Here is a 25,228-nt window from a genome sequence, read left to right as displayed (position 1 = left end):
AGCCTTTAGAAACCATTAAATAACCTAGGGGTATAATGGTCTTTTTACCCCTAGGATAGATATAAACCCCTTTATGCTGTAAGTTGATGAGAAAAAACAGAGCAAGTTCTTGAGCTTCCCATACCTTCTCCTTCTTCCAATTCTCTTTGTGATTTTGGTGATCTTGTTGAGGATTCAAGCTTGGGAAGTGGACCTTGGGAGTTTGGGAGAGTGTTCCACCATTGAAGAGCATCACAACCTGAGTTTGAGGTAAGATTCCAGCCATTAGTTTACTGGTATACTCTGTTTTGGTGTTAGTTTTCAGCTTGTGTTTTTGTGGTGGATTGTTGGAATTGATGGAAGTTTTGGTTGTGGTTTATCTTGGGTTTTACTAAGGGAGTGATATAGATCAAGTTTCGGGGTTGTATTGGATGTTTGGGATTGATTTGGAGGGTTGGTTTCAAGAGAAATCGCAAGGAAGAAGGACCAGAAAGTTTCTGGTTTGTAATTGGCGCAGCAGCGCTAGGCAGGGCAGGGAGCTGGGCTCTCTGACTTGAAAATAGGGTTGCAGCGCCATTTAATAGGGCTGCAGCGCTGGTCCATTTTTCAGCAAACCTATTTTAGGGCTCGGAATGATCCTTAAGGCTCGGGGTTTGGTTCCTTTTCCCCGTTTGAGTATATTAAGATTCCCGAGAGTGGGGGATTGATCCCGAGAGTGTGGTTTTATATTGTGAACCATTTATTAACCTACTTTATTAATGGGTTATAATTGGTTATGACTAGGTAACCGCTAAATGACCAAAGGTTGATCGTTCTCAAGGGTCGTTCTTTTAAACATTCTAGCTCGAACCAGAGGTAAGAAAACAATGTATGAATACAAATGCACTCTGTATATGTACATGACATGCGTGAATGTTATCGAAACATGTTGGTTGATATATGTGGACATGGATTGCATATTAAATGCTAGTGGATGTTGATTACTTGTATATGGTACTAACTAGTCAGGGATACTGGCCTAAGGGTCAGGAATGACATAGCGTCATGAACGTCGAGCCAAATGAAGATTAGATCTAATCGATATCAGCATTGAATGGCTCTATGGCATTAATGCTGGACCGACCCTAAGGTCGATGAACTTATAAGCGCTTGACTAGTCTAAGACTAGTACTCAGAGCCAGGGCATAAGGCCCTGGTGACTGTTGTCACATGGCTAGGGAACGATGTCCCAAGGTTATGACTCTATGGTCATGGGGAAAGGTTATGTTGGTGACTATTCACCATGCACCTATCCTGGTCAAACTTATGAAATGATCACTTATCAGTTAAGCCCTGGTGACCCTATCGTCACATGGCTAGAGGGAGCTGTACCCACTTTTGTGACTTTTGCTATTGTCACCTGTCCGCTTTGGACCGATAGTCCTGAATGGTTACTATGATCATTGTTGATATTATATCATGCTTTATTGTGTTTTCTTGCTGGGCCTTGGCTCATGGGTGCTATGTGGTGCAGGTAAAAGGAAGGAAAAGCTCGCCTAGCCTTCAGTGGAGAGCTTAGGTGGTGTTGTGTACATATGCGGCCACTTGACCACCACGGCCAAGGAGTTCTCAGAGGAACTAAGGGGTTTACCCTATTTTTGCCGCTTAGGTCGGCGGGTTTATACTTTTGAAACTGTAATGACCATTTTGAGTTGTAAATAGCTTGTAAACATTTTGATGAGCTCATGAACAGTTTTATGTACTTAATAAAGTATATCCTTTCCCTTTTTATTGATTTTCACATTAGCCTGTTAATAACACTTAGAACATGTTTTTAACCAAATGGCTCGAGTAACGGGTCAAATTTCCGGTTCACCGTAACTGTTCTGGGGTAATCAGGACGTTACATGTGGACCAACTCATTGAGATTATATGATATCTTACTATTTTGTTACATATGATTTCATCTCATTGGCTTTTTTTTTATATTAAAGAAATATATTTCACTACTTTTTATTTATTTTTTAATTTTAAAGTTTAAATTATATATTAAATAAATAACTATCTCACCGTTATTTATTTTTTTATAATAATCATATGTTTTGTTTATATATATATATAGAATATTGCTATCTTAATACAAAAGTAAATATCTAAAAGTGAATATTGTAATGGATATTGCTTTCTTCTTCTTATTCTAGGAAAAGTGACTATTTTATTCTTCTACAATTATATTAGAAAAATGTTATATATAACTAAGATTTTTTTTTTATATATTTATCAATATATTGTATATATTCATGTAATTATTAAAAATATTGATTTATCAGTTTTATAATAATAAGTTTATATTTTTAGATAAATATATCTGACATTTCTATTTTTTTTTTTTGTCCATATCGAAAATCTTTCTATATTTCAATAAAATTATTGTATAAACATTTGTGTGGATACCGATATTTTCATCTTTTGGTCATTAGTGAGACTGAATTACAAAAGTAGTAGTAGTGCTTGTTGTCTTTCTTAGAGAACTCTTATCATTAATTTTAGTATTCATAATATCTAATTATAATACTTTTGAGGTATGTTTGGAAAGCTATCATGTAATTAGAATTAAGTATAATTTAGAGTAATTACTTAATTTAACATGTTTGTCTGACTATGTAATTATTCAGTAACTATGTAATTGGAGGTAATTAAGGGAATCTGGTTACACTCTCAAATTCTCATAGCACTCATAAGAATTTGGTATAATTACACCGTGTAATTACTAATTACTATCAATGTTAAATAATATTTATTACATAATATTATTTTTCAGTTTAATTACTAACTGTTTTGCTAAACATAACAATAAAAATTCATAAGTAATTATCACTTGACAGTCGAACACACTTTGTATTTTAAAATGTAGATATGTAAGTAATTACATAATTGTTTCCAAACACACCTTACTTATGCTTGTTATCAAGCCTTGCAAAACTTCTTTATTAAATTTTGTGAATCTCTACATAGGGTTGATTTCAATCCCAAATACAAGTTAAGAGCATAAATTAGTTATTATATTTATATATGTAGGAAAACACCACAACTCAAAGAAACAAGAATCATAAAATTAAACAATAACAAAACAGAGCTCAAACTAGAAAATTCAAAAGCAAAATAAAACACACAATCTTTATACCAGTCTTCCTTTGAGGATGTTCGTTATAGGAATGGCTTTGTTACAAAGTATGATAATTTTCACTCTTAAAAACTCTCTGCTTTTATCTTTCAAGACGAAAAAGAGTCTCATTTTACAAGTCACTAAGAGCGGCCACATTCCCTAAACTAACTTTCCCTAAAAGAAAAGTTGAGTTAGATTTTGCGGATTACATGTCTCACAAAATAATGTGTATGAGTCCGAATTTCCTCCCATACATAACAATTTGTTTCAAACCGAACAAAATCTAAAGTCTGTATAGAATATGATTTTATACTTTACTAATAAGATACAATCCTAACCATTCATCGATACCGTACTATACTTTGAAAATGGAAAATCAAAGAAGATCATGCATGCTCAAAGAGCTTGTGTTTGTTTTTTAGCAACTTTTCCTAATAGTAGTCATATCATTAATCGTTGGCCTCAGTTTAATTTTATAGTATATGATTTTCAAAAAGGTGGAGTTTTGCACAACTAGCTTTCTCTCCAAGCAAATCTGTATGTCCTCTAATTATTGAATGTTGATAAATTCTCTCCAATCTATGCTAATTAATCACCCCAAACACTTAGAGAACTCATTGGAATGACTTGGACTTGGACTGAAAAAGATGAACCTATAATAAAGCCTACTATTTCTTAACAAAATATTTAAGATTAAAGTATATGTATGTACTTCTCTCAGTCATTCCCTTAGAACTAAACAATAATTATAATATAGTATAGTTAAGAGTAGGGCACGCTTTGAGTGATATGGGGTCTTATACAAAATATGTTATTTTTAAAAAAATTATATATAAAATGATATTTTTCAAAATTTTGGGAATCTTTGTGTTTTGCGGATGAATTGCAACACTTGTAGTAGTTGTAGTGTTTTTTTTTTTGTCTCACATTATTTTTAGTAATAATAATAATACAATTCTTTAATTGCATCATAATTTGTGGTTGTTTTCCAGCATTGCAAAGCTATTTTTTTATTAAAAAAAATCAAGATTTGTGGTCGAATTCTATCCGAAATACACATATTTAACACACATTTGGTCTCCTTTGGCAAAACTTATACTTTTGCTGGTAGCTAAAAGCATAAAATAAGTAGAAGTTTTTTTTTTTTTGGATAATAATTATATGAAAAGTTATTTTTTAAAGTGTTTGAATATCAATAAAAAAAATATTTTATGAGTAACTATTGAATAATAAAATTATTCTAATTTAAAAGATAGCTTCTAAAAAATGTCTTTTAAAAAAAAGTTAGAAATCCTAGTTTCTCCAAAAAATCTTTTAAATTAAAAAAAAATTATTTTTATTTTTTACCCAAACACTGTGAGAAGTGTTTTTTTTTTTTTTTTTTTTTTAAATTTTAGAAGCTAAAAACAGTTTTAAATAAGTTTATCCAAACATGGCCAAATTATCGCAGTATAAATTGGTTTTTATAATTTATTTATAGGATTTGAATTTTGTCCTCTTTGGCTCATAATCGTCCAATTAATGATTAAATTGATTGAACAAATTTAAATTATTAGAAATAAATATACAAAGTTAACATACAAGATTAGTTACAAACAGAACAAAATCTATATTCTATAAATATATAGAGATTGATTTTATACACTAAGGTTCAATCCTGGCCATTTATCAAGATAGTTACACTAGGAATAGTATTAGATTGTATATTGAAAATGAACTATATAAATATAACTAATTTCAATTAAATCTTCAAGGTGGGTAAGGCCAATTCCATTGCCATGCTCAAAGAGCTGCTAGACTCTAAGTAATTCTATGATTTAGCAACTTTTTCTCCAAGTATTAGGTCAATCTGAATTGATCTTCAACGAATATGTTTATTTTTCAAATAATTTATCGTCAAGTATACATATTCTGAATTTCATTCCAATCATATGATCGGCAGCTGCCAATATATCTCGTGGTAACAAAAATGTTCATCATTAATTATTAGCCTCAGATTAAATCTTTGTACGGGTTACATTATTTTTGTAAAGGTAAAATAACTTTTTATTGAATAATTTTCATTACTATATGTTGAAACAAAGGCAAGATCAAAGAAAGTAGAAATATAATGGAAGAAATATGAAGAGTGAAAAATTGTATTAAACTGAAAAGAACCACACCTCAAATGAAAGAGAGGTAAGGTTTATATAGAGTACAGTTAATACAAAAGATTAACAAAACAAGTACAAGAAGTTGTTACAAGAATCTGTTAATTAACTAACTACAGCTAACATAATTCAGTAGTTAGGACTAGGGGTGTTCATTGGATGACATCCAATGTTTTTAAGCCCATTCAATCTGATCCAATCATCCAATTGGATGTTGGATTTTTGGAACCGATCTGATCCAATCATCTTGAACCAACCGATCCGATCCGATCCAATGGATGATTGGATCGGTTCGGTTCCATCCATTGGATGCATCCATTGGTTATCCGTTGGATCGGATCGGATCCATCCGATCATTTAACACTTTTATTTAGGCTGATTTAAAAAAATATATTATTTCAATTATAAAAACACTAATTACTCATCCAAATAATAAAAATATTTAATTGTAATGATTTAGAAGTTTACAACACAAATCTAATATAAAATTAAAAACATAAGTCTTAATAATTTGTAGGAATCCAACATAAAATTACAATAATACATCATAATTAAATAAAAAAGTTTAGTACATCAAATATAATATATGTAAACAGTAAATGTAATAAAATATAATATATTTTAACTTTAAAAAAAATATATAATATATTTTTTATCTGAATATTAATTGGATAGTATTGGATCATTATTGGATTGGATCGGTCGGTTGGATCCATTGGATTTACATGTCATCCAAGAACCGACCGATCCAATATTGGATTTTTAAAAATATCATCCGATCCAATCCAATCATGATTGGATATCCAATTTTTAGCGGTCGGTTGACATTGGATCGGTCAGTTTGTTATTGGATCGGATCGTTTCTACATAGCCCTAGTTAGGACTCTTGGTGAATTTGGTCTTCGCTAATACTATACATAAATGATATAATGTTTACAAATTTGATAGAAAGAAAAAAATTACATAATTTTTTTTATATATAGTAAACTACTATAATTAGTTATCATATTATCGTTTGGTACAAAATCTATTATTTTGACTTCATTATATTATCTAATAATAATAGATGGAATTTAACCCATCATTACAATTTTTAAGAACTCAATTTAATCTCTCATCTCACCATAAAATAATTATTTAATATATTAGAAGACAAAGTAAATAGATAAAAAATCATGTAGAAAGAATAATTAAGTAATAGTAGTTTGGGTGGGTAGACCTTTATAAAGTTTTGTAGTATTGTTCCACATTGGAAAGAGCATAAACAATGCTCTCAAAGAGTAACTATAATACGTTGTAATTTATCCAACCATATTTTGAGTTAAAAATTAATTAATTTTATTTACCTAACAATTATTTATTTGAATAATAAATTTTAAATTAGTTTTAAAAACATGCAGATTAATCCATTAAACTATTAGTGAAAATAGGGTAGATAAATTAAAAAAAATGTGATATATTCAATAACAATAATTTATCGTTGGAAAATATGGATATGTCGACCAACTACTATTTTGTTACATATCATTTCATCTCATTGTTTTTTTTATATTAAATAAATATATCTCACTACTTTTTATTTATTTTTTAATTTTAAAGTTTAAATTATATATTAAATAAATAACTATCTCACCGTTATTTATTTTTTATAATAATCATATGTTTTGTCTTTTATATAATAAATATTGCTATCTTAATACAAAAGTAAATATCTAAAAGCGAATATTGTAATGAATATTGCTTTCTTCTTCTTATTCTAGGAAAAGTGACTATTTTATTCTTCTACAATTATCTTAGAGAAATGTTATACATAACTAAGATTTTTTTTATATTTATCAATATATTGTATATATTCAAGTAATTATTAAAAATATTGTTTTATCAGTTTTATAATAATAAGTTTATATTTTTAGATAAATATATCTGACATTTCTAATTTTGTTTTTGTCCATATCGAAAATATTTCTATATTTCAATAAAGTGATTGTATAAACATTTGTGTGGATACCGATATTTTCATCGTTTGGTCATTAGTGAGACTTATATTATATCATGAGTGACAAAAATTATGAGACTCCATCTAAAAACCAATTGGTGATTATTGGAGTTACACATGTTCTTATTAATGGTTCAATATTCTTACACTTATTCCATGTGGGACACAATAGTTTAATATCCCCCCTCAAGATAGTGGCGATTTTTCGCTCACCAATCTTGAATCACCTGATCATAAGTGGCCCGTTGTTTTTTTTTTGGCTCGCTTATTTTTTTGGATCTCAAGTGTCTTTTTGCACTGTGCGGATGTCTTGCGGCTTGACTCACTCTTTTTGGATCGGTGTGGATCGATTGCGGCTTGACTCACTTTTTTTGGATCGGTGTGGATCGAATGCCCGCTAGGGAATTGACTCTTGATACCATGACAAGAATCATGAGGCTCCATCTAAAAACCAATTGGTGATTAGTGGAGTTACACATGTTCTTATTAATGGTTCAATATTCTTACACTTATTCCATGTGGGACACAATAATTTAATAATGAGAGACTGAATTACATAAGTAGCAGTAGTGCTTGTTGTCTCTCTTAGAGAACTCTTATAATTAATTTTAGTATTCATAATATCTAATTATAATACTTTTGATTTCATCGTTAACGGTATACTTGGAAAGTCATTATGTAATTAGAAATTGGTGTAATTCAGAGTAATTATTCAATTTAGCATGTTTGTTTAACTATGTAATTACACATTAACTATGTAATTAGAGATAATTAAGGGGTCCTGCTTACACTCTCTAGTTCTCATAGCCCTCATAAGAATTTGATGTAATTACTAATTACTATCAATTTTAAATAACATTTATTATATAATATTATTTTTCTGTGTAATTACTAATTATTATCAATTTTAAATAACATTTATTACATAATATTATTTTTCTGTGTAATTACTAATACACTTTGTATTTTAAAATGTTGTGTAATTACTCAGATATGTAAGTAATTACTCGGTTGTTACCAAACACACCCTACTTGTCTTGTGCTTGTTATCCAGCCTTGCAAAACTTCTTTATTAAGATTTGTGGGTTGATTTCTATCCCAAATACACCTTTGACCATTTATTTAATAAACAAGTTAAGAGCATAAATTAGTTATCATATTTATATATGTAGGAAAACACCAAAACTCAAAGAAACAATAACAAAACAACACAAAATTCAAACAAGAAAAATCAATGGTAAAAATAAAACACACAATCTATATACTGGTTTGGCCCAAGAACAGGCCTAACAGCCAACCTTCCTTTGAGGATGTTCACTATAGGAATGGCTTTGTTACAAAGTTTGATTAATCTTCACTCTCACAAACTTTACACTTGTAAAATTTTCTGAAAAATTGGATATGAAAACAAAAGAGAGAGCCTCCTTTTTCAAGTCACAAAGAGAAGCCACCTTTCCTAAAATAAAAATATGCTTGTAACATATAAAAAAAACTAACTTTCCCAATAAGGAAAGTTGAGTTAGATTTAGTGGATTACATATCTCACAAAATAATGTGTATGGGTCCAAATTTCCTCTCATACAAGTCTATATAGTACTGTATTAATAAATTTTACTTTACTAATAAGATACAATCCTAATCATTCATCAATATCGTACTATATTGTATTTTCAAATAGAGAAATCAAAGAATAATATACATGCTCAATGAGCTTGTCTTTGTTTTTTAGCAACTTTTCCTAATAGTAGTCATATCGTTAATGGTTGGCCTCAGTTTAATTAATAGTATATGATTTTCAAATTTTGTACAACTAGCTTTCTCTCCAAGCAAATTTGTATGTCCTCTAATTATTGAATGATGAGAAATTCTCTCCTATCTATGCTAATTAATCACCCCAAACACTTAGATATCTCATTGGAATGACTTGGACTTGGACTTGGACTGAAAAAAGATGAACCTATAATAAAGCCTCCTATTTCTTACCAAAATATTTCTAGTGCTAGCTACCAAGTATCAATAAGATTAAACTATGTATGTACTTCTCTCAATCATTCCTTTAGAACTAAACAACAATTATAATATGGTATAGTTATTACTAGGGCGAGTGGTATGTGGCCCTATACAAAATATGTTATCTTTAAAAAATTTATATATAAAATGATATTTTTCAAAATTTTGGAGGTCTTTATGCATGTAAAAAAATGTCATTTTAAAAAAAATTTGAGGTCCCATTATGTGGGGACTCTAAGTACAGACTTGGCCCGTCTGTGCTTAGGGCTGCGCCTTGTTAATAGCAACAAGATCTTTGTAGGATTTGTGTTTATTCTTTTTCTTTTTCTTTGTAGTATATCAAACAGTAATTAAAGTACATAAAATAAAGCATATTTACTTTTTTTCTTTTTTACAAAATAGGACAAAATCCATTGTCATTTGCATATCTACTAAACTATTACTTATGGCATTATCATTTGGTACAAAATCTATTATTTTGACTTCATTATATGACCTAATAATAGATATGGAATGGAATAACCCATCATTACAATTTTTTAGAACTCAATTTTAAATTCTCATCTTATCTTAAAATAATTACTTAATTCTAAAGCTTGCAAGATTCTTAACTATTAGGAGACAAAGTACATGAATAAAAAGTCATGTAGAATGAAAAGTGAAGACAACTTTATTAAAGACAAGTAGACTTTTTTATGTCCATACAACAAAAAAAAAAGTATTTACTCACCAACTGCTTAAACTTTAGAAAGAATCATATAAGTAATGGTAGATTGGCCTTTATAAAGTTTTGTAGTATTGTTCCACATTGGAAAGACCACAAACACACTTTGCAAAAGAGTAACTATATAGTAAGTAGGAACTTAACCAGTTATTTATTGAGCACAGATTCAATTGTGTTTAAAATTTGGACAAATTACATTTAAACTAAGATAATTTGTTTTAAATTAGAGTTTCTATATTGTTAATTATTTGATAATGGTAATTTTATATCTAGAGGAAAATTAGTAATATTAGGTGAACAATATATTCTTCAGCACTTTTTAATCAAAGGTAATCTTCAAGAAATGAGACCTAATCTGTTGTTGTCTTCAATTCAATCGTTTTTGATCATATATTAGAGAACGAGATAGCATAAATTTTAATTAAGTTGGCTAATTTTCTACTTAGCATCTGGGCATAATAACATTAGTGTTAGACAGATTAAGATACAAAGCATTAATAAAGTTATAAAGAAACTAAAAAAGAAAAAAAAAAAAACCTCCTAGACACCACACTAATATAAGGTTTACATGACATGACATCCCATAGTGTTATCTTCACAGAAGTAGTCTCCAACTTGTGTTGGTGGCGGGGACGGTGAAGGCTGCAGCGTCTGAGATAACACTGGTCTTTCCCTTTCACTTTGGTAAGGGACGTAATAGTAGTAGTTGTGTGGTGTGGTGGCGACTATGATTGGTACGTCAGAATAAGACGACGGAATAGAATGTTCTTGTGTGAAATTCCTGACCTCATTAGAAGAATCTATAAGCAAAGGCAAAGGAACAATAGGCATGACTTGTGTTTTGTGAATGGATGAAAGGGGAACCACAACATTAGTAGTAGTAGTAGCAGTGCTTGTTGTCTCACTTGGAGGACTCTTATCATTATTTTTAGTAGTATTAACAGTAATCTGATTCTGATTATTAGAATCACTATTACAACTACTGCTACTACTACTTTTGTTTTCACCATCTGACTCTTTTGCTTTCTCATTCTTTGATTGTATCAAAACTTGTGCTTGTTTTCCAGCCTTGCTAAGCTTTTTTATTAAGATTTGTGGATCCACATTTCCTGTGACTGTCACTTTTGGCTGTGTAGGGTCAATTTCTATCCCAAATACACCTGTGACCATTTATAACACAAGTTATTTATTTGTACCATAAATAATTGGTGGGTCTGATGGGTCTGAATTTTGTTATGTTGTTCACCCTAGAACGGTTCAAATAGTGATAGAATTTGAAAATTGTACATGCTATATATAAAGTACATTGAATCTAAATTTGAGTACTAAGAGCACTCTCAATGGATGTTCTACTTCATCTTTTAAAATACTTCTCTAAAACACATATTTTTCTATTTTACCTCTAAGTTTTACATTATACGATACATCACCTTCTTTATATATTTCTTTACATCATTTAAATATTGTAGCTTTAAACATATTTTATTAATTAAAGTAAAATAAAATAATTAAAAAAGGAAAAAGAAATAATAAATATATACTAAATGAGAAAGAGAAATCTTATAATGAAAAATAATAATATTAAAATATTATATAAATGATACGTAAATGTTATGTAAATGCAGATATTGATTATTTGGAGTTTGTGCATAACTATTATAAATATATGTATAAAGGAGCTGATGGAAGATGTTTTTGTGAGTTTTAGCTAAATATTATAGAGAAAGTGTATTACAAAATACATCACCAAAACATATTTTTTTTTATAATTTACCTCAAATTTTTGTATTATACTATACACCAACTTCTCTATTTTTTTCTACATCATTTAAATATTATATTTTAAAAAAAATATTTTATTCATTTTAAGAAATAAAATAATTAAATATAATAGTAATACACTCATATATATATACAAAAGTTTATTAAAAAATAATAAAATATTTATAGCTTGATGAATAGTGTTTCACTACATATAGAGAAATACTTTTCATTTAGGTAAACAAATATAAGTTTACATTACGCATTGGAAGACTATTTAACTATTTTTTTCTCTATATTAGAAAGAATTAGACATTTTAGCTCATCCATTACTACGTGATAAAATTCTAAGTATATATATATATATGGTGGTGTATTGTGTTACCTTCAATACTTCTAAGAACCTTCTTAATCTTCCTTCTGCAGCCATCACAGCAATGGATGAAGACCTTCAATTCAACCTTCTGGACAGAGCAAAAAATGCTTGGTTTTAGAGTTAAGCATTGTAATTTGTATGTTGAAAATGGAGCAAAAACCAAAGAAGACTATATATTATTAGCAGAGGCTTTTGAGTAAAAACCTTCAAGGTGGGTGTTATGGTCACTTCCTTTGCCATATTCTCAAAGAGCTTCCAAACTCTCTAATTTACTTCTCTAGCTTTGGTCATATCTTTAATCCTTAGCCTCTGCCTCAGTTTTAATTTATAGTGTATGCTTTTTCTTTTTTCTTTTATTTTTTTAATAAAAAGTGATGTTTTGTATAACTATAGCTTTCTCTCAAAGCAAACATGTATGTCCTCTAAATATTGAATAATCTCTCCTATCATCCTATGCTCACTTCACCCCATACACTTGTATATCTCACTATTATGATTTGGACTTAGACTTAAAAATAAGATGCACATAATATAATAATAAAGCCTTCTCTACTCTCTTTCTTAACAAAATATATCAAAGAAGATTTGTATGTACTAAACAACAATTATATAATAAATTATAGCAACTTGCATAGAGATCTTTGTAGGGTGCATCTTTTTTTTTTTAAGGTAAAATAATCTTTCATTAAATAATTTTCATCCTTGATAAAGAAATAATGTGATAAATACCATTTTAAGGAAAATTAATTCAAAATAGTTCCTTTATAATAAATATTTTTAACATATAGAAATTTATAAATGTGTTTTAGATTTAATTAAGGGTTTATACCTTGTTGGACCTTATGTTTTGTCCAATTATCTGTTTGGACATTGTGTTTTAACAAATGACTTTTTGGACCCTGTGTGTTTGTAAAATGATTCAAATAGAACCCTAAACTCGATTTTGGTCAAAATTTTCTGAGCTAAAATTACAAATAATTTATCAAACGAACAATTTAAAACAAAAATAAAATCATTTTGTCTAACTAACTGTATTGTTATATTCAATTTACCCTTCATCAAAATTGGGTTTAAGTGACTATTTGAACTATTTTACAAACACACAGTGTCCAAAAAAGAATTTATCAAAACACAGGGTCCAAACTGGTAATTGAACAAAACACATGGTCCAAAAAAGTATAAATCATTTAATTAAACAATAGATGTATTAAGGTCTGAAGACAAATAACTTAGTAATAATAGTGTATTAAAATTGTATAAACCCTCTAAATATCTACCAAATTAATCCCAATAAATTGTGAACCCTTAAATAAATTATAGCACACATTAGGTAACAATTTGACTATTTAAGAATAAAATATTTTGGAAAAAAATCTCTTCATAGGATAGTATTATTTTAAGAAGAAAAAAAAGAGACAATTCATGATTGAATCACCACCAACTAAGTAGGGCTACAACCTTAAATGCTAGCATGTTTAAATGTTCTTCTAACTAAATAAGGATCTAAGCATAAAATAATAGGGGAATGAATAATAATTAGTAGCTTTATTTTGTTTAATGAGATCATGATTAGTATAATCAGCCACCTTTCTTTACAGAAGAGAGAAATTAGTGTTATATATTCCAATCTTTGTTATATGACTTGTAAGAGAATGAGAGCCGTACACGTGGACACTTGATTGCTTAATTTAATTTTCTGTCATTAAAAAGATAAAGAGGAATAGATGCACTCAATCCAATTGTTTAACATGCTGAGAATGTTTAATTTCATAATAGAAAATTTGTTAAACTTAAAACAAAATTGCCACTTTGGCTTTTTGACCTAGTGTTTGACCTAAATTAGAATAAAACCAACTTGTCCCCTTTGAAATTTCAAGCTTTTGATCGACTATATAATCTATATATATACTCTATGGTAAAAGAATATAATTTCAAACATGTATGGTATCTATATACTTTGATATTCTCATATTTTAATCATTTGGTAAATACCTATTGTCACTAAATTGAGTATTATGTTTCCCAACATTCTCCTAAAAAAAGATATCCTAAATAATTTTTTTCAAAAATACTATTTTTCATCTCTAAATATGAAATATACCAATTCATGTTTACCTTCTTAAAAACCTTATTCTTTGCAAAAAGATTCAAATTATGGAAACTGAGCCCAAAAACTTTGTTTTAGTGACTTTTAGGGCCCTTCACCTTGAAGCAGGACATAGGCCCTGAAAGTCACCAAAAGGAGAAGCTGGGAAAATGAGGAGAAATTTACAACAAATATGATTTTTTTATATTAAAAAAATTAATATTTTTATGATTTTTGTAAATATATTTCCATTTTACTTTTTTCTTTTAATATTTTCGGTGTATATAAGGTATATGTGTAATAAATATGTTCGGTAATTTTAGTATACCTTTGGTATCAAATACAACTTATTTTTTTTTAAATATAAACTTTAATGTTAAAAAAAATTATGAAAGCATTAAAGAAAAAATGTCATTTTTAAAAGAAAAAAAAGGTTAAAGGGGGCTGAGGCCCGCTAAGAATAATGAATCGGCCCAAAAATTTCTTTTAGACTGAGTAGGCCCAAAAAGTTGTTTTGGGCTATGAATAGTTCAAACAGGTTGATGGAGCGATCTTTGAACTGTAGAATTTAATGATTGGAAAAAGAAAGAGTTGTAATAGTTACGTTTGTATGGAAAAGCAGAGAGAGAGAGAGAGAGAGTATAATGATTAGAAAAAGAAAGAGTGGTAAGAGTTATGTTTGTAAGGAAAAGTGTCATTTTGAAAACAAAACAAAACAAAGTTGAAGTGGGCTGAGGCCCACTAAGAATAATGAATAGGCTTTTGGGCTAAGAGTTGCCCCAATAAGTTTTGTTGGGCTATGAATAGATCCAAAGCGTTGATGGAGCAATTTCTGAACTGTAGAGTTTAATGATTGGAAAAAGAAAGAAGTGGTAAGAGTTATATTTGTATGGAAAAGCAGAGAGAGAGAGAGAGAGAGAGAGAGAGAGAGAGAGAGAGAGAGAGAGAGAGGTGTAATGTAAGGACTAAGGAGTGGACTTGGAGATCCACAACCTCAGCCATACATTGTACGAGAGGCTATCCATAATCTCATCCGTTCTTCCTTTCATTTCAGTCACACCCCAAACCAAAGCCCTCTTCTTCTCTCTGCTACTTCTACTCACTCACTCACTCCATTTCAATATCGATATATATATCAAAATCCCAACCTTACAATTTTTCTGAGCTTAATAATACCATCACACTACCTACTACTCCTGCTGCCACAGCTCATCATCAACAGCCAGCCATGGCTTCGGCTATCCTTTCTGTGGCCAAACCATCTCTTCAGGTGCATATATACATACACATACATACATACTGATACTACTCCATTAATCTCTTATATACATTTTATAACATATATATATATATAAATACAGGCCAGTGGAAAGGGATTCTCTGATTTCTCTGGACTGCGCAACTCGACTGCTTTCACTCCATTTTCCAGGAAGACTACCTCTGATGACTTTGTTTCTTTCATCTCCTTCCACACCTCTGCTGTGAGTTTTACTACTATTCATTTATATTAATCATATGCATGTGATCATTGTTTTCTAACACTGCATAAGAACATATACAGAGCTTGAATTTGGTGTCTTTGAGGGTATAGTTTGGCCTTTAATCTACACTGACGAATTAAATATATTTTTTTAATCAAGTACATTAATTACCATTACTATTTATGACACAGTTATAAGTGATGATACATAAAAATAATAATAATAATGATAATGAGAAGTTCACAATCTTCTATTTTAATCTCTGCTTCTAAAATTATATGGAGTTTTTTTTTTTTCTAATTTTTTTTACAACGGTGTTCGTCGTGGTTATATCGGTAAATTTAAAAAAAATTCAAATAATTTACAGTACCGAAAACAGAGTTATTGATATTCCAGATTACCAAGTGTGTTCGACATGTTTTCCGCACTATGAACTATTGATAATTTTTCAAAATGAATGATACCACCATGAAAAAAAATAACAAAAATTAACTAAGAGAGATCATAGTTTTATTAATATGCATCCAAATGATGAGTGAATTTGCCTTCTTAATAGTCATAATTAACAATTAATAATAATGATGATGATGAAGGTTGGAAGCAGCGGAGGATACAGAAAAGGAATAACTGAAGCAAAGCTAAAGGTTGCCATAAATGGATTTGGAAGAATTGGAAGGAACTTCTTGAGGTGCTGGCATGGCCGAAAGGACTCTCCTTTAGATGTCATCGCCATCAACGACACCGGCGGTGTCAAGCAAGCTTCTCACCTCCTCAAGTACGACTCCACACTAGGCATCTTCGACGCCGATGTCAAGCCTGTTGGAGACGATGGCATCTCTGTTGATGGCAAGGTCATCAAGGTCGTCTCTAACAGAAACCCTTCCAACCTTCCATGGAAGTAAGCACCTAGCTAAAACTACTTATGAAAAATTGCTCTTAGCCAACAACTATAGTTGTACTAATTTTATTTTTGCACATGCAGGGAGTTGGGGATCGACCTTGTCATAGAAGGCACAGGTGTGTTCGTGGACAGAGATGGTGCAGGGAAGCACATTGAGGCAGGAGCCAAGAAGGTGCTCATTACAGCCCCAGGAAAGGGTGACATCCCCACCTACGTGGTGGGAGTGAACGCCGACGGCTACAGCCACGACGAGCCAATCATCAGCAACGCCTCTTGCACCACCAACTGCCTTGCCCCCTTCGTCAAGGTTATTGATGAGAAGTTTGGCATCATCAAGGGCACCATGACAACCACTCACTCCTACACCGGTGACCAAAGGCTGCTCGATGCCAGCCACCGCGATCTTCGTCGTGCTCGTGCTGCTGCTCTCAACATTGTCCCCACTTCGACTGGTGCAGCCAAGGCTGTTGCCCTTGTTCTCCCTTCCCTCAAGGGCAAACTCAACGGCATTGCTCTTCGAGTTCCCACCCCCAATGTCTCGGTTGTCGACCTTGTTGTACAAGTCTCTAAAAAGACCTTTGCTGAGGAGGTTAATGCTGCTTTCAGAGAAAGTGCTGATAAGGAACTCAAAGGCATTCTCTCTGTCTGTGATGAGCCTCTTGTCTCCGTCGATTTTAGATGCACCGATGTATCATCCACCGTCGATTCTTCGTTGACAATGGTTATGGGAGATGACATGGTTAAGGTCATTGCTTGGTATGATAATGAGTGGGGTTACTCACAGAGGGTTGTGGATTTGGCTGACATTGTTGCCGAACAGTGGAAATGATCCCAATCCAATCATTTTAATCAGATTTTTTCCCTGCCTTATTTATTATTCACCAACTGTTTTTTCCCATCTTTTTTCCTTCTATTATGCCTGTCTACAAAATTGTAATGAGAACTTTGAACCAATTTATCTGGCTTGTCATTACTCAATAACAGCTTTTAGATTTAAAAAGTTCTCGAGGTTCCTTTCAATCATTATTTACTCAAAGACAGTGAAAAAAACAAAAGAATACACTAAGCCAAAGAATATAAAATGGTCCATCTTTCCAAAATAATCATAAATTTTACAATAGAGTAGGCCAAAAAAATGGAATATGTGTGTGTGTGTGTGAACTATAACAAGATCACCTATCAACTAATGAAACAGATGAGTTGACGGGTTGAGATAAATGTGTACAAATACAGCATCTCAGAGTGATTGATTTCGACAATGTGGTTTATCTAGAACAACCAGTGCTTCTTCCTTGGCTTCTGCTGTACTGGAGCAGCTGTAAAGAGGCAATTTTAATAGATTTTCAAACTGGTGCCTTCTCTTGAAACTATATTAAAAAAATAACAGTGATGGAAGCTTAAAACAACAACAACAAAAGGTTCAAAACGTCCACAAACCTTGGATTTCATAGAGTGAATTATAATGAACCTCAGACCAGAAACTCAACCACAACTCTGCATGATTCAAAAGAATAACATCAATGTAAATGTGTTATAATGTGGAAAGTAGTGTATTGTAAGAAGTATGAGCTTCCATCTCAAAACCAATTGGTGATGAGTGGAGTAACTCATACTCTTATAAATGGTATGATGATCCCACATACTTTCCATGTGGGATTCTATTCTCTAACATCCCCCTCAAGATGGTGGCTATTTTTGCTCACCAATCTTGGACGGGTCGATCGCAAGTGGCTCGTTGGCTCTTTTATTGGCTCACTATCCCCGAATCACAAAGGGCTCTTTTGGCTCTCTTTTTGGACCGGTTCCCCGAATCACAAAGGGCTCTTTTGGCTCTTTTTTTGGACCGGTTTTGGATTTGGATCGGACATACTCGTTAGAGTTTTCTTTGGCTCTGATACCATGTTAGAATGTGGAAAGTTGTGCATGGTAAGAAGCATGAGGTTCCATCTCAAAACCAATTAGTCATGAGTGGAGTAACTCATACTCTTATAAATGGTATGATGATCCCACGTACATGTAGGATTCTATTCTCTAACAAAATGTAGTGATGTTTTGGTAATTTTAATAAGTTATGTTTTCCTTCAACTTCTGGGGCCTTTATAGCCAAAAGTTGTTGGCCTAAACACAAAAAGTAGAACTAGTTTAACTAATTAACTCCGGACTTGAACTTTAATGACTAAAACTTTTTGTGATGATTGCAATCATCTAATCTTCATCTTGTTTTCAATTACTAAAGAATCAGGACAGTTCGAATACTTTTATCTGAAGTCATAATAAACTCTGTTTTCTTTAAAAACACGAAGGAGAGAAAAAACAGTCAACTTACCACGCTTAGGTGCTTGATATTGTGGCATGATTTCAATAAAACAAGTGTCTCTGAAAGATGTCAAAAGGCATATCTTTGCTGCAAACTGCGTGTGAATAAGCATCATCACAACATAATAGAAAATGGGTATTACATATACCAATGTATTGAAACTAAAAATGACAAAACAAGGCTACCTAAGCTAATTGTCAATAGTGATTTGACTCGAAGATATGAAAATTTGGTATAGTCTATACCTTATCAGCCGCTGCTTGTAAAGTAACATGGTCACCCCATTCACCAAGTCTGCATATCATACCATCATCAAAAACCAAAACTAAAAGTTGAACCATTTCATTGCATGCAACGAGCTTCGACAAAGTAAGAAAAGAACATACTTCGCCATTTTTTTGTAGTAGCGTTTGTACTTCATTGGAACATAGCTATCGTACAGGGAACGAAACCCCTTAAGCTGAAAGACCAAAAAAAAAACTTGATGATGAAATAAAGAACGATCCTTTGGTAGCTGAAATTACACTACTCAATCTAAAATGCTTTGTCCTCACCTGTTTCACGATATCTTTGCGCACATGTTTGTGGTACTCAGGCGAACGATAAATCTGGTCAGAAAGGGCACGAAACTGCAATACATATAGATATTAATAAATAATTGGTAAAAAGAGGATTTTTTTATTTATTTTTTTAATTTTGGAAATAATCTTACAGAGTTTCGAGACATTTTCGGGACATTTAATTTGTAAAGAATTATCAAAATAATGCCAATTTATAAAATTATATTAAAAAGAAAAAAAGACAAAAACTATTTTGTGTTTATGTACCTGACAATTTCCATCACCGGAGACCTTAACTTCACGTAAACCATAAACGTTCAACCTCTGGAGAAGACGGTGGTGATCCAAAGTGGCATCGCTCAAGGTTGGGATGAATGAATTGATGCGAGGAACGTGCTGAAACACATGTATACAATGAATGAGACGAAGAAGAAGAAGAAATTGAATGAGTAGTGGTAAGTAGTTGAGAAGGAGAAGTACGAACAGGAAGAGGAGCCAAATTGGTGAGGCGTTTGGCGAGAGCGCCATCCAAGTGAGCGTATTCTTCAGAGAGAACCTGGGCGATCATCCGATCATCATCCATATCCTTCTGCTTCTGCCTTTCTGACCATTCATTCACCATCATCGTCATCCTCCGACAAAAATCTCAAATTGAAGAAACTAAAACCCAATCTATATGTATAATTAAGAACAAGAATGAATCAATGAATGAATAAAGGTTCTTTCTTTGAAACCAATCCAGGGATTGGATTTTTTTTTTTTTTTTTTTTGGGAATTTGGGCCTTTTCTTCTTCGCTTCTTTTTTCTTTCTTTTATTATTAGTATTCTCGTCAGGTTAGTTGGTTGGTGGTCGCTCCCTCTCCCTCTTTTTTTTTTTTTTTTAATCAAATTAAATGCGTACACGTCAGCACCGTCTGAATCACAATTTATTTTTCTGAAAAGACGACGATTTTTGGTACTTAAAAACGATACTAATGCTGGGAAACGACAGTTGCAACAAAACGACACAAAATATTAAAACGACAACTGCCGTACCATTATTGTCAGACGACGCAAAATTTAAAAAACAACGACCAAAACGACATAAAATTTTATAAACGACAATAAAAATGCTAAAAGCGACACAAAATATAAAAAAATGACTATAATATTCAGAACGACATACAATGTGCAAAACGAAACAAAAGATGGTAAACGACAACAATACATAATTTGAAAAACGACCAGAACAATAATACGATGAAATGAGACAGTTTAAAAAACGACAAAAAATACGAGAAACGACAATAATACTAAAGCACAGCACAAAAGATGAGAAAACGACAATAATACTAAAGCACAACACAAAGTTTGAGAAACGACAATAATAATACTAAAAACAATGGCAGATACTTTTAAAAAAATTATAAAAGATGAAAATAATCAACATTTTATTATTAAAATAATATAACAGACTCATCATCCAAATTAGAATCTAAATCAAATCCTCTTTTAGTTTTCTTGAAGAGACCTCAGCTGCACTAGTCTCATAATCTTGTTCATCAATATGTTTTATAGACAATCTCTTCGATCTTACATCCAACATCAATGACAATTCACTCTTTTATTCACGGAGGGACCCACTATATATATATATAGATAGATTTATAGGGAGCGACTACAACGCATCTTTTTGTTTAAGACTGGTGCATCATTTTTCTATTTTCGGCACCTGGATAGAAAGAATCATAATTTTTTTATATGATAGTGTACATTATAGCTATATAGAACATCCTACAAATTTTCAAGAAATTCTGAATAAATTATGGTACCGAAAACAATGTCTAAACCGTTTGTTGCACGCGTGCCTGTTTTTTTTGTGTATGCGTGTAAAATTTGACAGTTTGAATCATATTTTCGCCTTTGTAAACTATTCAGAATTTATTAAAAATTTGAAGGATATTCTAAATACTTACAATGTATAGCGTCATATAAAAAAAAAGTTTATAACTTTTTGGACCTGTGGTTTTTTCCATTACTTGTTTGGACCTCGTATTTTGACAAATTATTTTTTAGACCCTATATTTTATAAAATGATTAAAATATAACCCTAAACCCGATTTTAGTCAATGTTTTCAACTAAAATCACAAATAATTTACCAAACTAACAATTCAGAATAAAAATAAAATCATTATGCTTCAATTTTTTCTTCATCAAAATTGACTTTAGGGTTCTATTTTAACAATTTTACAAAACATAGGGTCCAATAAGTAATTTGTCAAAATACAGGGTCCAAACAGATAATGGGACAAAACACAAGGTCCAAAAATGTATAAACCCTATAAAAATAATAGAGATTATATCTATTCAGGTGCCGAAAATAAAAAAATGATATATCGATATTGCAAAAAAATATATTTCTAATCTATATTTATATATATAAAAGACAGGGAACAACTCTCTCATTTTTTTTAAAAAATTATAATTTGTTTCTTTTGATACAAATTTTTCTATATCTTTAAATTTTTTTATGTAAGATTTACATTTTGTATATATTCAAAAATTTATGTACCATAGCTTTCATTGATGCACTAGTCTTTGACACGTGACACAAACAACCCCAAATTGAAAGACAAGTTACCATTTTCACATATAAAATTAAACAGCTTCAAGATCTTGAATCTTAAGGTACTTCAAAAAAGAATATAGATATGGGAATTGAACACCCAACATTCAAGGCCATTCATGCCAACAATTACATCCATTTATTGCAAAGTAAACTCTTATTATTAATATTATACAAATAATTAAAAATCACACCTTTATTTTGAGTGGAACATTGCTGAAGTGGTCTCAATTAACATATGCCAAAGTAGTACTAAAACATGTTAATTCTTATTAAAGATGTCTAAAGTAGACATTCTTAAGTGTTGCAGAGACAGTAAAAAGCAACACAAAAAGTCCAACAATGGTGGAACTACCGGTCCGAAGATCCTTAGGGGGTGTTTGGTATAGGTGTTTGGTTTGGTGGAAATGAGAATGTCAAATCTAACCTAGTTTGGTAAATTTATTTTTAATGGTTTGGGGGTTTGTGTTTCCAAGTGGGTCTCATTTTTTAGCTTGATTTGAGGGTAATGTTAACCCCTTTAAACACTTGAGTTTCACATTCTCTTAATTCTTCTAACTCTATTCTCCAAACTCAAACCCCCATACCAAACACCCCCTTAAAGTAAACATTTTTCAGAGTTGCTCTGGTAACATTCCAGCGATTCTCATAAAACGTATTGAGTTCATTGTAAAATCTAGCATAGTAAGACTCCTCCCGAGGAATTTGATTGCAAAGACCGTTGATCAACTTGGTTGCTTCCTTGTGACTCCCAAGCAAGTTGGTCAGAATCTTCTTGTCCACAAGAAACTCAACATCTCCACCAGTAATTTATTTATTTTTGTTTAAGTTTATGTTTGTTCTAGTTTTGAATTTAGGAGTGTCAAGATTATATATTATATGTTTAATGTAATATTAAATATTATACGTGGATTTTAAATTTAAATTTCTTGCTAGTTTTTAAAAAAAAAAAAAGTAATTTGTTGCTAATTCATAGTAGATTATATTATATGTTTGATATGATATTATTCTAATAAGTGAGTTTAAGTTTAATTAAATTTTATTTAAGTTATAAAACGTATGATTTTATTATTTTTAAATAATTATTGTAAAATATTTCAAAAATATCATATTTTAATTTGTTTAATTATTTATTATTTTAAAAATAATTATCATTGTAAAATATCTTAAAAATATTATATTTTAATTTGTTTAACTATTTATTATTTTAAAATAATTATTATTGTAAAATATCTCAAAAATATCATATTTTAATTTTTTAATTATTTATTTTATTTTATTTAACTTAAGTGTTTACATACTAACATTAAATATAAAAATATTCTGTTAAATATAAAAATATTCTGTTAAAGTTAATATTAAAAAGATAAAAAATAGTTAAAACAAAAAAATTTCATTATCTACACATTTATTATATAGAAGAGATATACATTCAATTTCATTTTAAAATCAATATATAAAAATATCCAACGTGTAATTTTGGAGATTATATATATGATTTGGCCAATTATATATACATTCAATTTCTTCAATTATATATGATTTGGCCAATGATTTTCAAAAGACGTAAAAACCAGAGACAAAATGTAAAAAACGACATGAAAGCATAAAACTACAACAATTCAAATGCTAAACGATCAATACCTTAAAAACGACATTAATTATATAAAACGATAACAATTCCGAAAAAGAAACAACCTTTACGAAACGACAAAAATACCAAAAAACGGACACAAACTCTACAAAACGACAACTACCATACCAATAACATAGAATTAAAAACGACAGCATTCCTAAAATACGACAGTTACCAGATCATTCCCATTAAAACGACAATAGCTCCTCATATTTGAAAACGACACCAAATATTAACAACGATAATAACCGGTTTCAATAGCATCAAAACGACACAAATGACAAAAAGGACATAAAACTTAGAAAACGACAATAATCAGAATACATAGAGAAAACGACATGAAATGAAACAAAAGACAATTATATTGATAAAATAAAAAATGACATAAAACTTTAAAAAAAAATGACAATATCCTCAATACCATAAACAACGACATGAAACTTGTAAATACAAAGCAACCCAGCAATACTATAGCATCGTTATCGACTCAAAACCGACTTTTCTCACGTTTATATAGGCTATGTTTGGCTGAGTTTCTGCTTTTTGTTTTTCAGGAATTTCTTCCTGAAAAAGCTGCTAAAGCTGATTTCTGTTAAAAGAGTTTTTTAAAAATTAAAATTAAAATTGAGTGATTATCCAACCAGCAGTAGAAGTGCTTTTGGAGTTTCAAAAGCCTAAAAATGACTTTTAAAAGTCCAGCCAATCAAGACCGTATGCGAGATTGGGAATGTTATTAATTTTAATCTGGATAATGACTTTTTAATTTAATAAAATAAAAGCTATAGAATTATTATGTACTAGGGATGTTCATATAAACCGCAAACCGCCAAAAATCGTAACCAGTGAAACCGTTTTTTATGGTTCGGTTTAACCGGACCGTTCAACTTTAATGGTTTAGTCACGGATTCTAATTTTTTAAAACCAATTAAACCAGACTGGACTGTGATTTTTTTTTTTTTAAATTTATTTTTAGAAATGATAGTTTAAAGATTTAAACATTTACACTCAAGTTAATATAAAATTTACCAAACCATCCAAGCTAAACAACTTAATTGTTTATGATATATTTTTAGTAGTATTTAATACATGCACAAGTTTCCAAAACTAAAAAGAGAGAAATGCAAAGTCCCACATTGTTTAGAAAGTAAACATTTTTTTTTCTAATTTATAAATTGATTCAAAATACTTAAACTTACAACAACAAAAATAATAAGATTCTTGTAGACTTTTATGGTCTTAAAAGTAATGCTAAAATTATTATTATTATTTAAATATAATTATTTAGTTAATTATTTTATAATAAAAAAAAATTTAAATTTTAATAATTTGGTTATATAGTTAAAATTAAACCGCACCAAACCATCAATTTATGGTTTGATTTGATTTGATTTTTTAATTTTAATAGTTTGATTTTGTTTTTCATTTTGAAAAAACTGGATGAATGGTTTGGTTTGTACAACAAAATGTCGATTTTATTCTAGAATTTTGTTGGAATTTCTC

General features: G+C 30.4%; 3 protein-coding genes across 3 annotated transcripts; 1 reads left to right on the top strand and 2 right to left on the bottom strand.

Annotated features, from left to right (window-relative positions):
• Nucleotides 1–10,568: 10,568 nt before the first annotated feature.
• Nucleotides 10,569–12,381, bottom strand: LOC133820017 (heavy metal-associated isoprenylated plant protein 3-like). Its single transcript, XM_062253415.1, has 3 exons — nt 12,346–12,381; nt 12,151–12,229; nt 10,569–11,164 (listed from the first exon to the last, which is right to left on the bottom strand). Exons 1-3 carry the CDS (start codon nt 12,379–12,381, stop codon nt 10,569–10,571), a joined length of 711 nt encoding a protein of 236 aa, XP_062109399.1.
• Nucleotides 12,382–15,222: 2,841 nt separating this feature from the next.
• Nucleotides 15,223–17,609, top strand: LOC133816936 (glyceraldehyde-3-phosphate dehydrogenase A, chloroplastic). The gene is made up of 4 exons (XM_062249281.1): nt 15,223–15,497; nt 15,589–15,708; nt 16,302–16,606; nt 16,691–17,609. The coding sequence occupies exons 1-4, from the start codon at nt 15,456–15,458 to the stop codon at nt 17,436–17,438; spliced, it is 1,215 nt and encodes a 404-aa protein (XP_062105265.1). The 5' UTR covers nt 15,223–15,455; the 3' UTR covers nt 17,439–17,609.
• Nucleotides 17,610–17,684: 75 nt separating this feature from the next.
• On the bottom strand, nt 17,685–20,311 carry LOC133816937 (OVARIAN TUMOR DOMAIN-containing deubiquitinating enzyme 12). The gene is made up of 8 exons (XM_062249282.1): nt 19,971–20,311; nt 19,754–19,882; nt 19,481–19,555; nt 19,313–19,386; nt 19,172–19,220; nt 18,936–19,020; nt 18,047–18,103; nt 17,685–17,925 (listed from the first exon to the last, which is right to left on the bottom strand). Exons 1-8 carry the CDS (start codon nt 20,115–20,117, stop codon nt 17,879–17,881), a joined length of 663 nt encoding a protein of 220 aa, XP_062105266.1. The 5' UTR covers nt 20,118–20,311; the 3' UTR covers nt 17,685–17,878.
• Between the last annotated feature and the right edge of the window lie 4,917 nt (nt 20,312–25,228).

This window comes from Humulus lupulus, chromosome 2 (assembly GCF_963169125.1).
Source record: "Humulus lupulus chromosome 2, drHumLupu1.1, whole genome shotgun sequence".
Lineage (NCBI taxonomy): Eukaryota > Viridiplantae > Streptophyta > Magnoliopsida > Rosales > Cannabaceae > Humulus > Humulus lupulus.
This window is presented reverse-complemented; position numbering and strand designations above follow the sequence as displayed.

Bases quoted from the DNA above. Each gene is read 5' to 3' on its own strand.
- LOC133816936 (XM_062249281.1), top strand. From the start codon at position 15,456: ATGGCTTCGGCTATCCTTTCTGTGGCCAAACCATCTCTTCAG. The intron at 15,709-16,301 runs GTGAGTTTTACT...ATGATGATGAAG, and splicing joins TCTCCTTCCACACCTCTGCT to GTTGGAAGCAGCGGAGGATA. The intron at 16,607-16,690 runs GTAAGCACCTAG...TTGCACATGCAG, and splicing joins CCTTCCAACCTTCCATGGAA to GGAGTTGGGGATCGACCTTG.
- LOC133820017 (XM_062253415.1), bottom strand. From the start codon at position 12,381: ATGGCAAAGGAAGTGACCATAACACCCACCTTGAAG. The intron at 12,230-12,345 runs GTTTTTACTCAA...TGCTCTGTCCAG, and splicing joins CCATAACACCCACCTTGAAG to AAGGTTGAATTGAAGGTCTT. The intron at 11,165-12,150 runs GTAACACAATAC...AAATGGTCACAG, and splicing joins GGTTCTTAGAAGTATTGAAG to GTGTATTTGGGATAGAAATT.
- LOC133816937 (XM_062249282.1), bottom strand. From the start codon at position 20,117: ATGACGATGATGGTGAATGAATGGTCAGAAAGGCAGAAGCAGAAGGAT. The intron at 19,556-19,753 runs GTACATAAACAC...TATGTATTGCAG, and splicing joins CCGGTGATGGAAATTGTCAG to TTTCGTGCCCTTTCTGACCA. The intron at 19,021-19,171 runs GTATAGACTATA...ATTCACACGCAG, and splicing joins TACAAGCAGCGGCTGATAAG to TTTGCAGCAAAGATATGCCT.